The 15796-nt window shown below is 35.6% G+C and overlaps 1 protein-coding gene and 1 long non-coding RNA gene across 3 annotated transcripts in view; one reads left to right on the top strand and one right to left on the bottom strand.

The window, feature by feature from the left end:
* LOC141756877 (zinc finger SWIM domain-containing protein 6-like) overlaps positions 1 to 3373 on the top strand; it is a 73265-nt gene extending 69892 nt beyond the window's left edge. For both annotated transcript variants that reach the window (XM_074616836.1, XM_074616835.1), the window contains one exon: positions 885 to 3373. In XM_074616836.1, the coding sequence (XP_074472937.1) occupies positions 885 to 1747 (863 nt within the window). In that variant the 3' untranslated portion in view covers positions 1748 to 3373. The remainder of the gene's footprint in view (positions 1 to 884) is intronic.
* Positions 2193 to 15796, bottom strand: part of LOC141756879 (uncharacterized) — a 52060-nt gene continuing 38456 nt past the window's right edge. Inside the window, exon 5 of the long non-coding RNA XR_012591536.1 lies at positions 2193 to 2308. This is a non-coding gene — a long non-coding RNA (uncharacterized LOC141756879). The remainder of the gene's footprint in view (positions 2309 to 15796) is intronic.

The following is a 15796-nucleotide window of genomic DNA, read 5'->3' as shown; positions in this document are numbered from 1 at the left end:
GAAAGCAGAGTTTGAATGGACTCATTGAGAACAGGCCAGTTGGTGATGTAGAGTCGGGCCAAGTCATATAATGTCACAGAATTACAAATAGAATATCCAATTACAAGGTAAAAGGGCATTGTGAGACTGATGACGGATTTATATTGTTGGAATTTTTTAAACATGTAATGATTTTGGGTGCAAAGTTGGGGCAGATAAACTATATTGTGGTAGATTTATTTTAATGTCTTCAGGGTCGAAAAAAAGAGCATTATCATTTTGCAGGATTTAAATGATAAGCTTGGTGACATTTTAGATTTTTGTTATTGTCAATAAAGCCCATAAAAATACAAAAACAAGTACATATTTTCGCATTTCCTGTCTGTCTGTTGGGAAGTCTTAAAGCTTTCAAAAAGGCTCAAAATATATAATTTAATATGTTTAAAAAGGCTAAGTAATTTCTTAAAACAGCTGGTCACTGTAGTTTTTAACATGCATTTATTTTCACTCAATCCCGAGTATCAATGTGTATTGATACTCCACTGAAAATAGTCCCCAACAAATGGACTGTTTCTACCTGTTTGAGTAACGTTTGTTAAAAACTACAGTGACCAGCTGTAACTACTCAGCCTTTTTTTAAACATATGAAACTCTATATTTGTGAGCCGTTTTTAAAGATTTATCTCTTCAGTTGGACGCAAACGACTTCCCAATAGACAACTTGGGGAAATATGTTTTGGGGATTTACGTAGAGTGAAAGAGGACATCTTATTTAGGGAAAACGGAACAACATGGAAGCATGTAAAATGGAAAAAGCAGAGGACCTATGATTGAACCCTGAGAAACACCACAATGAATTCAGTAAGATCTAAATGTTAAACTAACTTCTTTTTGTCTCTGTCTAGGTGTGTTTGCGCTGGACAGCATCATGCAGAGCTGGTACACCCTCTTCACCCCCACCGAAGCCACCAGCGTCGTGGCGAGCACCGTCATGTCCAACAGCACCATCGTCCGCCTGCATCTGGACTGCCATCAGCAGGAGAACCTGGCCAACTCCGCCCGCACCCTGGCCCTGCAGTGTGCCATGAAGGACCCCCAAAACTGTGCCCTCTCGGCGCTGACGCTCTGCGAGAAGGACCACATTGCCTTCGAGACAGCCTATCAGATTGTACTGGACGCCGCCGCCACGGGAATGAACTACACGCAGCTGTTTACGATAGCACGCTACATGGAGCACCGTGGTTACCCCATGAGGGCGTACAAACTAGCAACGTTAGCCATGACTCACCTGAACCTCAGCTACAACCAGGACACGCACCCAGCGATCAATGACGTGCTGTGGGCGTGTGCGCTGAGCCACTCGCTGGGGAAAAACGAACTGGCGTCCGTCATCCCCCTGGTGGTGAAGAGCGTGAAGTGCGCCACCGTCTTGTCGGACATTTTGCGGCGGTGCACGTTGACGACGCCGGGCATGGTGGCGCTGCACAGTCGCAGGAACTCTGGGAAGCTGATGCCTCTGGACAAGGCGCCGCTCAGGCAGCTGCTGGACGCCACGATCGGGGCGTACATCAACACGACGCACTCTCGGCTGACGCACATCAGCCCACGCCACTACAGCGAGTTCATAGAGTTCCTCAGTAAAGCCAGAGAGACGTTCCTGATGGCGCACGACGGACACATCCAGTTCACGCAGTTCATAGACAACCTGAAACAGATATACAAGGGCAAGAAGAAACTCATGATGCTCGTTCGAGAAAGATTTGGTTGATCAAACGACCAAATTTCTTTTTTTTTATATCCTTTCTAACTTGAAGTGAAAATCCTCCTAAAATCATGCAAATCTTATTCCCGTGATTTTGCGCGGTCGAATGTGATAATTTCCTGAAGGCAAACACTGCGGAAAAAGTCACAGTCGTACCGAACAAGATCAGACTAACTGGACGTCCCAGGAATAAGATTAAATGTTTAGGGTCAATTTTCTCCTAAAAATGACAAGTTTGAAATTGAAGAAAATTCCACTGTAAACCATAAGGCAAACAGCTGGTATTGACGTGTATAAAACCATTAAGTTTGCGTGTTTCCCTTTATATATGTATGAAAGCGAGAGAGTTTTACACTGAGTATATTATACTGTATTGTCCAGTGGCAAAATGTCCACCTTGCACTCCTCCTACTTCCCTCAGCTAACGTTCAACAGCCTCAAAGAAAAGACAAACGGCTTTAAACCAAATGGAAAAAAAACTCCATCTGAAGTGACAAGTACCTCTTTTATTAAAGGATCCAGCTTTACTCTTCCCGCCCTCCTCCTCCGAGTCCTCGCCCATCTGATCTGTGAAGAGATAAATTCACATTTTACTGGGTTCGATATTTGTTTGGCTTTTGCAGTGTTCAAACATTCTTTTCTTTTTTTACTGTCACAGAAACACAAACTTGTGGAAACTGTCAAACATTCTCAGGGATTTCTCTTTAAAAAAAACAAAAACAAAAAAACAAAAAGAGAACAAAAGCATTTTATTGTCCTGTATATATGAAAGTATATGTCTGAAAAAAAAAATGTATATGTTAACTAATTTATGACAGAATATTCTATGTAAGGCACAATACTTGAAGCTGCAGTACTTTTTGGTTTTTGAAAAACAAAAAAAACATATCAGAAGGACTTCAAAAAACATTGCATCGGGGCCAATTCACAACAGAAGTGGCTCTGCAGACATGTAATGAACTGCAGAAAAACCAAGACAGGAAGTGGACATGCACCAGTGTGTATTCTCCCTGAACACAGACGCGTATTGAGGATTGTAGGAGTGAAGAGAAAGAGACGACTGTGGAGGGACGAAATACAGCTGCGATATTCAAAGTGAAATCTGCAGCGATTCAGTGACAAAATGTTCTGTTTTATGTCCAACGCCTCTTCTTCTGACATCCCGACTTTGTGCAGGACAGAAAGTTGCTCTTTACTGTCGATCTTGACTGTTCCATTTTTATTTCTCTCTAGAATTCCTCACACAAGAACAGCCTTCTTTCTTGCCTTGTCTTAATGCTTTAAAATAACCAAATGGGAGTTCTAACTACCAAACTTTTTTCATACACCAATACGACTTTTGGTTTTCTTTTTCTTTTAGCCGAACTGTATTCTGTGCTTTAAAAGCTCCATTTCATCTGTTTTTTTATCAGTGTCGTCTCCTCTTAGTAGCTCTTTTTTTTGTTGAGAAATATGCTCCCTTTTTATTTATTACGTTAGGTAAAATGATTGTACAACCATGTCAACATGCTCATGAAGTTGAAAATAAGATTTGATACACTGATCGATTTATTTATGTAACTAAAATCACTGTTTTATAAACTTGTTACTGAATCAACATTTTGTTTTAATTAAATTTGTTTTTTGAGAGGATTAAGTCTTCATGTTTTTTATTTTATGATTTTATAAACTCTTGAGGATAACAGTTGATGTAAAAAAAAAGTCATAGTATAGTCCATACAATCATTTTGTTTGTTTCCATGTTTCGACATACTATACTATGATTTTTAATAACAAAATATACTATGATTTTATAATATATGATTTTTTATAACATACTACTGTGAAATTTTTCGAAATACTAGTGTGACTTTTTTCATTAAATTTTAAACATATGACTTATTTTTCGTGAAATTTTCGACATACTATGACTTTTTCGTGAAATTTTCAACATACAAGATTATGACTTTTTTCATTACATTTTCAACATACAATATTATGACTTTTTTCGTGAAATTTTCGACATACTATACTACGACTTTTTTCATGAAATTTTTTTGACATACTATACTATGACTTTTTCGTGAAATTTTCAACATACAATATTGTGACTTTCATGAAATTTTCAACATACAATATTATGACTTTTTCATGAAATTTTCAACATACAATATTATGACTTATTATCGTGAAATTTTCAACATACAATATTATGACATTTTTCCGTGAAATTTTCAACATGCTATACTATGAAATTTTTTCATGAAATCTTTGACATGCTATACTATGACTTTTTTCATGAAATTTGACACTATTCTATGACTTTTTTTCGGGAAATTTTCGTCATACTATACTATGACTTTTCGTGAGAAATTTTGACATACTATACTATGAGATTTTATAAAAAACTACTATGACTTTTTTCGTGAAATTTTCGTCATACTATACTATGACTTTTCGTGAGAATTTTTGACATACTATACTATGAGATTTTATAAAAAACTATACTATGACTTTTTTCGTGAAATTTTGGACACATTATTTCATGACTTTTTTCCATGAAATTTTCGACATGCTATACTATGAAATTTTTTCATGAAATTTTTGACATGCTATACTATGCCTTTTTTCATGAAATTTGGCACTATTCTATGACTTTTTTTAGGGAAATTTTCGTCATACTATACTATGACTTTTTTCGTGAAATTTTCGACACATTCCATGACTTTTTTCCATGAAATTTTCGACATGCTATACTATGACATTTTTTCATGAAATGTTTGACATGCTATACTATGACTTTTTATCATGACATTTTTTACATACTATGGTATGCCTTTTTTAATGACATTTTCGACATACTATACTATGACTTTTTTTCGGGAAATTTTCGTCATACTATACTATGACTTCGTGAGAATTTTTGACATACTATACTACGAGATTTTATAAAAAACTATACTATGACTTTTTTTTTAGGAAATTAAAAAAAGTCATAATATAGTATGTCGAAAATTTCACGAAAAAAAAGTCATAGTATAGTATGTCAAATATCGTGATAAAAAAGTCATAGTATAGTATGTAAAAAATGTCATGATAAAAATTCATAGTATAGTATGTTATAAAATGTAATAGTATAGTAGGTCGAACATTTCACAAAAAAAAAAGTCGCAGTATAGTATGGCAAAAATGAAATGGAAAAAAAATAGTGCAGTACATTATAAAAAGTCAATTTAATACTTTTTACTTAAGCAAGGTTTTGAATCTAGGACTTTTACTTGTTGGAGTATTTTCACAGAGTGGTATTAGTACTTTTACTGAAGTAAAGGATCTGAATACTTCTTAAAACCGGATCTATGACAAGGATACTCATTAATTATTCATCATATACAGTACATTGTAATACATTTCAAACTTTAAGCACATTTTCCTGATGATACTTACATACTTTTACTTAAGTAACATTTTGAATGCATTACTTTTACTTGAAGTGGATTATTTTTATAGAGTGGTATTAGTACTTTTACTTAGATAAAGGATCTGAATTCTTCCTCCACCACTGGTTAAAGGTTTATTCACCAGATTATAATCATCCCATTAAAGTGTTTCATCAACACCAGTTGTATTCATGAATAAACTGTATGTCAAGCAGCAGGATGTTGACAGACAGATGTTTATCTTAATGTTTCTAAAGTTCAGTTTGGTTCTGAGGGTGAACAGTCCCTCTGACTCACAGATTATTGCCCTAAAAGAGGAAGTCATAATTTCTGTTACTGCTCGTTTTACTTCCTGCAAAGATAATTTGGGAAGTTTAAGCTTTCCTTATCCCACTTCCTGTCTGTTGTAAGGGGCCTGTTACAGACAGGAAGCTCTTACAAAAAAATAAGTTTTGTTGAGGAAACAAAAGGACCATTAAATGATAGAAATAAATATAATAAATAAATAAATATGCTTGAATATATCATTATCTTTAACATTACTATAACACAAATTCCCAACACACCACTTCATGGAGATTTTTCTTTCTTTCAGTCTGTTATTTCTTGAAGCTTTAACAGCAGGTGATCCTTAAGATAGTCAACATCTCACAAGCATCAGCCTGTCAGTCACACATATATCCTGTTGTATCTCTGTGCACTTAACTCTACAATACTTCAAGCTATGTTTTGGACCACATTCATGCACAACAAAATGGTTTCTACGTCAATGAGAACATCCTGTAAACAGACAGAAGCTTATTTCTGTAACTCCATCTGTGTAATTGGCACCGCAGATAAATGTTATCACCTTTAATCACACACATATCCTGCTCGGACCGGCCTGTTATTCCACTCCTGCTGCCATATTAGTAAAGCCATTGACTCTCTATTATCTACTATGAGAACTGCAGAGACGGTTTGTCTCATGATATCAGATGTCAGAATTTCAAAAGATGAAGTATCAGTGAGATTGAAATGATTTACACGCTATGTTAGTATTGTATTTTAGGCTTGTTGTAGGTGATGCTTTGTGGTTTAACAGCTTTAAGGTGACCCTTCACATTAAATGATTAATGGCGATATTATATATTTGTCTTATTGTCAATGAACTCCATGAAAAACAACAAGTTTCTGTATGTGGAGATTCTTTTTTGTCTTTTTTGTGTATGTTTCCCCCTTTATATGTTATGGTTTTATCTTTCCTACCATTTTTGTTTATCCATTTTTTCACCTTATTTTCTCTTTCATGGTAAAATATACAAATAATTTAAGAATGCTAGAACTGTACTCTTGCATTAAAGTTTTAAAAAGCTTATATATATCATACAATTTCTGCATCTTACATTTGGACTAACTTTGGTATTTGTGCTTAAAAATCTATGTTTTTTTTTTTTTCTTTTAAGTATCAGTTATTCAGGAAAAGTTTAATTTACATCTTTTTTTAATTCAATTTTCAAAGCAATTTTATTTATATAGCCCAAAATCACAAATGTGCCCCTTGTACTGCATATGACCTCCTCTGTCCTTGGACCCTCACATCGGATAAGGAAAAACTTAATTAAAAAAAAAGGAAGAAACCTCAGAGAAAGCAACTGAGGAGAGATAACTCTCCCAGGATGGTCACAATGGGTTGAATAAATGAATAAATAAATAAATAAATAAATAGATAAATAAATAAATAAATAAAATGAACATGACTACAAACATGTACAGCAATCTACTAGGGGTGTCACAATTCTCCAAATTTCCGATTCAATTTGACTTTCGATTTTAAGGTCATGATTCGATTCGCATTGGTGGGAAGTGAGTGGTGAAGCAAGAGAGAGAGAGCAGCGGCGGTGATGGCAGCGAGTTACGTTATCGACTCTGACCCAAGCCGTTCTCTGGGCTACTGTAGAAACATGGCGGACTCTATGAAAAGGACCCGTTCCCTATGTAGATGTAAACAGCTCATTCTAAGGTAACGAAAACACACTGATTCATATTTTCAGGTGATTATACACTAAAGAAAACATACTTATTAATATTATATTCCAATTCTGCCAATAGATCCCCCTAATTGTTACACACTGGTCCTCTAAATTAAAAATAATGCCTGGTATATTAGATATTAACTGAATCTGTGGACTGAGAGTCTGACCCTGGAGCAGCAGAGCTGTACATCACTGTTTTTTTTTTTCCGAGGCAGAAATACGAGGTTGGACAAAGCACCTTGGTGAAGATTACTCGACTGCACCAATCATCCATCACGCTCAGGCTTGTCCTTGGAATACATAATGTAATGATAATCTGATCCGCTATGCAAATGAAGGCTCAGGGGGGGTGACTGCAGGGAGAACAGTCCACCTGCCCCACAACACAACACAAGTAGCCCCAAACTACAGATCTGCAGTCAGATTACAACCCCTCAGTGGCTTTCAAGCAGAGAGGAATGCAAACGGAGTTCAAAAGGTGTTTACTGACTCCGTTAGATGATAACATTATTTGCAGGTGATTTATCTTCTTTATGAGATTAACAGTAGTTTAAGCAGCATGGGTTAGCAGCAGAGGTGTTATTGTTTCAGCAGCTTTATGTCTAACTCATACCAGAGCTGGTGGATCCTCAATCCCTCAGTTGATTTAATGCACCATGACTGTCACGCCACCTTAAGTAATCAGACTGGGTGTCTGGCTCTGGTAAAACCACAACATACAACACGAAGAAATGTTGATGTTGTGGCGGGAAATCTGCATTTTACACAAATATTACATAAAGTGTGACTTCAGACATTGGCTTTCTGTGCATATTAAAAGGATAACATTTGGGGAAATACGCCTTTGTCACTGAGTTAGATGATAAGATTGATACTACTCTCATGTTTGTCTGTTAAACATTAAGCTACAGCCTGCAGCCAGTTAGCTTAGCATAAAGACTGGAAGCAGGGGGAAGTATGTAGCCTAAGCTAAGCTAACTGGCTGCTAAAAAACCCCAAAAGTGAAATCATACTATGCACTACATACTCAATATGTGTACTATCGTTCAACATACTTTTGTGTCTTTTCGGACGCACTGAGCAGTAATTTACGTCGTCACTTTCTGAGAGCCTCCTTGCCGGTTGGAGACGTGTAACCATGGTAACCCGTGCCAACCTCATGTGACCAAAACGACGGAATCAAAGTCTGGATTAATTTAAAATATATATTATGCATATAGCAAAGTGAAATCTTACACTTACACTTCAATTGAAGCGTTATTTATGTTACAGAGCTGTCTGTCAAAGACTTATGAATGTTGTCGTCACTACCGCATTGCATTGTGGGATATTTATGCCGCAATACTGTAATATTTCACCAGAAATAGAATGCAATTCACGTACTATTATATGTACTAAATCCAACAGTATATAAAGTAGTTAAAATGTGATCCGCCTCCACCAAATCTTGCAGGACTTTTACTTGTAACAGAGTAGTTTTACAGAACAGTATTGCAACTTTTACTTTACTAAGTAAAAGATATGAGTACTTCTTCTACAACTGTTAAAACTGTTGATCATCTTGTTGGGAGTGTTTGTAACGCCAGTAACTTCTGTTCAACTGATGTCTTTTCACACATCCAAATCAAACTTCTTCTAGAGTCTGAACATCCGTTTATTATTTCATCATTTCAATTACCTGCAGAGTTCAACAACCTGTAAAAAAGACCTTTGTTTCTATCAAGATGCATCATATTTATGACCTTTTCTTACAGGATGAAAACACTATCACTGTCTTTTCTTTCATCTGTGCCAACCAGACTCCGTTTCATTTTAAAGTCCTGTGGCCCATAAAGTAGAAAACCTTCCTATTCACAGCTTTAAAAGGGGAATCCAAAATGTCACAAGCTGGAGTGAATGCTGCCCATAAAGTTTTCATAAATGTCACGGCGAAACGAAACAGCCAATAGCAATTAGGTGTTTCCTGAAAGGCCACGCTTTTCACAATAAAACGCTTCAGGAAGAGAGAATCTGGTGATACAGCAGCTTAATTAATCTAATTATTTAGGTGGATTTACATTTCAATTAGTGGTGTAATTATGTTAAGCTCTTTTCTCTTGATGTACAGCAGGTTCTTCAGGTGTTTGTTTGATGTTTTTCGGCGCACAGAGGAGCCGTCTTCCTGTGTTTGTGTGAAAATGCTTCAGTCCAATAGCTATTTTGGTCAATTTACACAAATTTGCTTGACTCAAAAATGGTTATGACTCTCAAGACGAAACATGAGTAATTGCACTCACGGGCAGTTACACCAGCGGCCAGTGATGACAGACCAATCAGAGTCTCGCTGGGACCGATTGAAAATATCCTCTCCAGTCTCCTAGCAACAGAGCGGACCCTCGTCGCATGTTGATTGGCATTAACAAGTGCTGCTGATGGTGAGGCTCTTTAGTATCAAGTATCATCTCCTCACTGGGAGCTCACTCTATCAAATGTGAATGATGATTTCAAAAATATCTGAACAAGGATAGATGTAGGTAGATGAAATGAGTGTGGTTAAGTTACAGTCATTTGTTCCACTCCTGCTAAAATAAATTGTAAACTAAAGCAGTAAACTAAAAGATAAACATCTGACATTGCCAAGAGTAATACGTAAGAGTTGAAATAGTCAGCCTGGATGGTTAAAATAGAAGTACAGTAATAATAGTAGCCTTATTTTCGCGCTGAAAGTTCACCAAAGTTCACCTCCATGTGAATGCAAAGATGCAAATTTGCTTCACCACCGGAGGCAAATCTTTTTTCGCCCCTTTGCTCACATAGAATGGAAGTGAACAGGAAAAATATTTTAAATAGTTAACGTTAGCTACAAGTAACCGATAAATGGTTGAAATAGTTAACGTTAACTAAAAGCAACATATAAATGTTTGAAAAAATGGTTGGAATAGTTAACGTTAGCTGAAAGTAACAGATAAAAAGTGGAAATAGTTAACGTTAGCTTAAAGGAACAGATAAATGTTTGAAATAGTTAACGTTAACTAAAAGCAACATATAAATGTTTGAAAAAATGGTTGGAATAGTTAACGTTAGCTGAAAGTAACAGATAAAAAGTGGAAATAGTTAACGTTAACTAAAAGTAACAGATAAATGGTTGGAATAGTTAACGTTAGCTAAAAGTAACAGATACATGTTTGAAATAATTAACGTTAACTAAAATTAACAGATAAATGGTTGGAATAATTGACGTTAACTAAAAGTAACAGATAAATGGTTGGAATAGTTAACGTTAACTATTCCAAACATTTATCTGTTACTTTTAGTTAACATTAACTAAAATTAACAGATAAATGGTTGGAATAGCTAACGTTAGCTAAAAGTAACAAATGGTTGAAATAGTTAACGTTAGCTAAAAGTAACAGATAAATGGTTGTAACAGTTAGCTAGACTTAACTGAGAAATGGTTGACAATAGTTGGCTAGGAGTAACAGATAAATGGATTAAATATTTAGTGAAAAAGTAATCGATAAATGCTTGAAATGTTTTTTTACTGAAATACCATGAAGGCGACCCTAGATACTAGTATATATCCGTTCCTAAGTGGAACTATATGTAAGCTTTTATTGCTATTTATGACAGGGTTTATAATGAAATACTTATTAATACCTCCAGAGTTTGATCCTGAGCGATGTCTTCCACATCATCCCTGTCAGATAATTAATACTCGCCATTTATTCACTTATCCAACAAGCCCACAAACCTCAGCTTTCAGTTAAAATTAAGAGCTAATTTTCACTCCAGCCCATAACCACCTGAAAAGAAGCAGCCTGAATTTAATATCAAAATCTCCCCTCTCGATAACATTCGACCTGGAATAATTCCTCGCCGCCTGATGTAACCGTGTAATGTAATCTCTCCCCTGTGAGATTTACGATAAAAGAAAAAATTAATACATTAAAGTTAATTTACATGCCTTTGTTAAATTCCACCTGAGGGTATCTATTACCTTTATATTGTATTAAAGTGTGAGGAGCCGTTAATTAATGCTTTACCAGGATATATCTGCTATCTCAAACTTAGTGGGCTGTTTAAAGATTGGTGCTAATGTTTGACTGTGTAATTACCCGTTAAGGTGATTTTCCTCTTCAGTGCACAGCAGGATCTGGTTTAACCAGCGGGACTTTCTACTTCGTCTGCATGGCAGAATTCACCTTTATGCATGTTTTTATTATCAGTCCAGTCCATCTACAGCCGGTGGTACAGTCTGAACTTTGCTTCTGCTCTTTGAACAAATCACTAACTAGTCTGATTGTGCAGCCATGAAGTAAACCAGAGAAGAGGCTAAACTGGCAACTACAGTTAGATACTGAACCTCACATGTTTATCTGTAGAAGACCTTTCAAAGTTCCCTACAACAGTCAAAGTAATTTATTAGAACCACCTTTAAAAGCACAACGAGGAGGACAACGATGAAATAGCACCTGCACTTTATGATCTATTTATTTGTCTAATTTATTTTGATCTGATTGTTTTTACTTGCTTTTACTGCCGAGAGCTGCTAAACTGTTTTTCGTTGTTTTTCCATGACAATGACAATAAAGGCTCCAAGTCTAAGTCTAAAACAATGCATTTAATTTAGGGATGCTCATTTTGAAAAATGTTCTCAACCGATCACCGACCCCTCGTTAACCGGTTATTAACCGTTAACCGACAACATTTGTGCCTCGTACCAGCTGCAGGAGCACAACTGATATTCGTTGACGGGAGTCAGACATTTTACGGATATGTTTTGGACTTTTCTTCTGCCTTTCTTCCACCTTTTTGAAATTTTTTTGGTAATTTTTCAGACATTTTTTAGACGTTTCTTCTGCCTTTGTTCCGCCTTTTTTCGGAATTTTTTCAGATAATTTTTGGATATTTTTCCGAGTTTTCTTCTGCCAATTTTTAGACATTTTCCTGTAATGTTTTGGATATTTTTTGGACATTTTTCTGATTTTTCTCATGCTTTTCTTCCGCATTTTTTTGTATTTTTTCGGCCCTGTCAGTTTTCCCTCAACAAAATTTAGCACACGTTTGGAGCATTATTTAACCTCCTTCTCAAGCTTGTATGACATGGTTGGTACCAATGGATTCATTAGGTTTTTCTAGTTTCATATGACACCAGTATCATCACTCTAGCTTTAAAACTGAGCCCGCTACTTGTATTTAAGTACAGTACTTGAGTAAATGTACTTTCGACCCCTGCTGCTGGAGACTCTTCACAATATATATATCTTGCTCTCATGACGACCCGTCCTGATCTTTCATCTCTGCCTCAGGATGAGATATCATGTCTAAACCGACTCCCTCTGTTCATCAGCAGTAATGTGTCACTCACTGCATGTTTCTCTACCTGAATGAAGTGTCATCCTCAGCTCGAGGAGCCGGGATAAAACAAGGCTTTGGTGTCATCTTGTCAGACGTGGAGGACCGAGGCAGAGACAAAGGTGACAGGAGGAAGATAAAAACATGAGACGCTGCCTCATGAGTGATTCAATCCCCCTCAGAGAGTCTCAACATCGGACACTCGACGTGAACCTGAGGGCTGGAGCAGCGATATCAGAGAGAAATGTGGTGGATGGATGTGCTATGTGGAAAGTACATTTACTCAAGTAGGGTACAAATTTGAGTACTTGTAATGTACTTTACTTGAGTATTTCCATTTTATGCTACTTTGTACTTCTACTACACTACATCTCAGAGGTAAATATTGTACTTTTTACTACATTTGTCTGACAGCTTATCATTTTATCAATTTAAAAAAAGTAAGAAAAATAATGAGAAAAAATGCTCATTGAAAAAATCATAAATATTTAGTTATAATCTTTAAAAATATTATTAGAAAACAGTTCAATGTTTTTGTACTCTTCTGTTACAAGAATTACAATATAGATTGGCTATAGACAACTGTGACTGAGTATGTGTATTTATGTTTATTTTATGATCTTTTTTTGTATGATTTGTATGTATACGTCTATTATTATTATTATTTTAATAATACTGTGGTTTATGTGATAATTCTACTTACTTTTTGTTTATTATTTTTATTTATTTATGTTTTATAATAAAAAAATTTCTTTATAAAAATGGATGACATGCACACTTCTGTATTTTTACACTGAATGGATTGCAAAGCTATGTTGTTGATTAATTAAATTAAATAAAAAAAAAACATTATATATATATATATAATATATATACAAACACACATAGAAAAACAACAACTGTAATACAGTCTATTTACATGTAGTGATATAATCCCAATTATTTTTTGCCTTTTTCCTTCTTTCATTACAGAAAATATTTCAAAGTTTTAAAGTTTTTCTTTATATTATTATTTATGATTAACTATGCACATTTATTTATTTATTCTCTTTATGTAAAATATTTTATTGTTATTTTCAATAATCAATTCAACATCTGGCCAAGAGGACAGTTGCGGATTTTAATAAATGGTTGACTGCGCTACTAACAATAAAAAAAATTATATCTAAACAGAATGTAAAAATATTGAATAATTATACAAATACGGTCAAAAATGATGTTTTCTGCATCCTCTATGGACGCCATGAAGTTAGGAACTAAATACATTTTATATGATTGTGATTTGTGTCTTAATTGTGGCTTTATAGTCATAATAAATATTATATATGCACACGTATCTGCCATTCTGCCACTCACTCACTGTATTTCAAAGGTAGCCTCTGTGTTGTTACTCTAAATTAGTCCTGACCCTAAAACCTTATCTCCGCTCCACAGACAAACCTCCAAAGAGACTCGCTGAGGGTCCGACCCACCTGAATGTCTCACAGAGAGCAAACAAACAGAGCAATGAGGCACCATGGGGAAAAAAAAGATGAAGGAGAGAGCGGATGAAAGGTTGAGGGGAGGCTGTGACAGACAGCGAGGATGAGGGGCTGAAAAAGGCTCTGTTGAATAAGAGCAATCAGAAACTGTAGCTACAGACGGGAGGCTGTGAGAGATCTGCTGGGAGGAAGGTTACCATTTTATAAACTAAAATATAAAGAAAGAGCTGCAGACGAGGAGAAATAACTTCTGTTTAAACTAAGGCTGTCAATATTCAATATTTCCATCATGTTTTCTACATTGTCTGAAACGTTCCTTTCATTAAATCATCTCGTTGCGCATTCTTCTTCTACAATAGTATAATGGCTCCCGACAGGAGAATTAGCGCCACCAGGTGTTTATCTTGATACGCTCAACTTCTAATATTTGCATAATGGTAGTGGATGGAAACGAGCATTAATTTGCATTTTCTTTTGCCGATTGTTTTTTACAAATTTTCTTTTACCGATTTACTTTTACGATATTCTTTTGCAGATTTTCTTTTAGGGATTTTCTTTAAACGATTTTCTTTTGAATATTTTATTTTGCCAATTATATTTTGCAGATTTTCTTTTAGCGTTTTTTTTTTTTTTGCGATTTTCTTTTGGTGATTTTCTTTTGACGATTTTCTTTTAGCAATTTTCTTTTATTTATTTTCTTTAACCGATTTTTTTTTTTGCGATTTTCTTTGACGATTTTCTTTTAGCAATTTTCTTTTATTGATTTTCTTTAACTGATTTGTTTTGGCGATTTTCTTTTAGCGATTTTCTTTTTTTAGCGATTTTCTTTTGGTGATTTTCTTTGACGATTTTCTTTTAGCAATTTTCTTTTATTTATTTTCTTTAACCGATTTTTTTTTGGCGATTTTCTTTTGACAATTTTCTTTTACCGATTTTCTTTTGGCAATTTTCTTTCATTGATTTTCTTTTACTGATTTGTTTGGGCGATTTTCTTTTAGCGATTTTCTTTTGCCGATTTTCTGTAGATTCAGTTAAAATTTGCACTACATTTGGATTGAAACCTGGCTAGTGTTTAGCTAATCTCTATAAATGTAGATAACGGGACAAGATTTTGGTGTCGGAAGCGTTCTGGTTTCCATTGGTAGTCAAAGTAGTATTGACCAATCACGTTCAAGGCTTTGGTTGAATGCAGATGAACAGTCAAGGTGGAAGCATTGGTCGAAATGCAATCTAGGAACTCACCTGCTATGATTTAGCTTTTTATTACATTAAAATTAGCTTGTAAACTGGCTACTTGTGAAACAATCCGGTCGTACACGTCGTCTCTCAATTCCAGTCTCGCATCTCTGGTTACTAATAAGACTGTAAACAAGCAGCGTACGGAAAAGGAAGTCTTGGCTCGGATAAACCCCGGAAATATAGTTCCTTGCCCCCAGAGGCTTATCCGTCGTTAGACCGATAAGTTTACCGTTTTGGTTCACCGTCACTGCTCTCATAGCGCTGTTTTACGCTGAAGCAGACCATTGTTTCAGAGAAAAAGCTCTATAAACCTACCGTACACTACCTGCTCAGCACTAAACAGCTGACAGACACAGTAGCAGTTAATTGTGGGTTTTTTCCGCTCATCAGTATGCAGTGTTCATGTTTGCGTTGGTGTGTCTATTATTCATGTGAACTATATATATCACCACGTGTGTGTTTATGTGTGGGTGTATACATGCAGTCTATACGTAGCCGGCTAAATTACTGTAATTACTTCTCAAGCTGCGAGCAACTCGGGCATGTTTTATTCTCCATCTGGACCCAGAC

Source organism: Sebastes fasciatus, chromosome 19 (assembly GCF_043250625.1).
Source record: "Sebastes fasciatus isolate fSebFas1 chromosome 19, fSebFas1.pri, whole genome shotgun sequence".
NCBI classification, from domain to species: Eukaryota; Metazoa; Chordata; class Actinopteri; order Perciformes; family Sebastidae; genus Sebastes; species Sebastes fasciatus.
The sequence above is the reverse complement of the archived record's forward strand: the minus strand, read 5'-3'. Positions and strand labels throughout refer to the sequence as shown.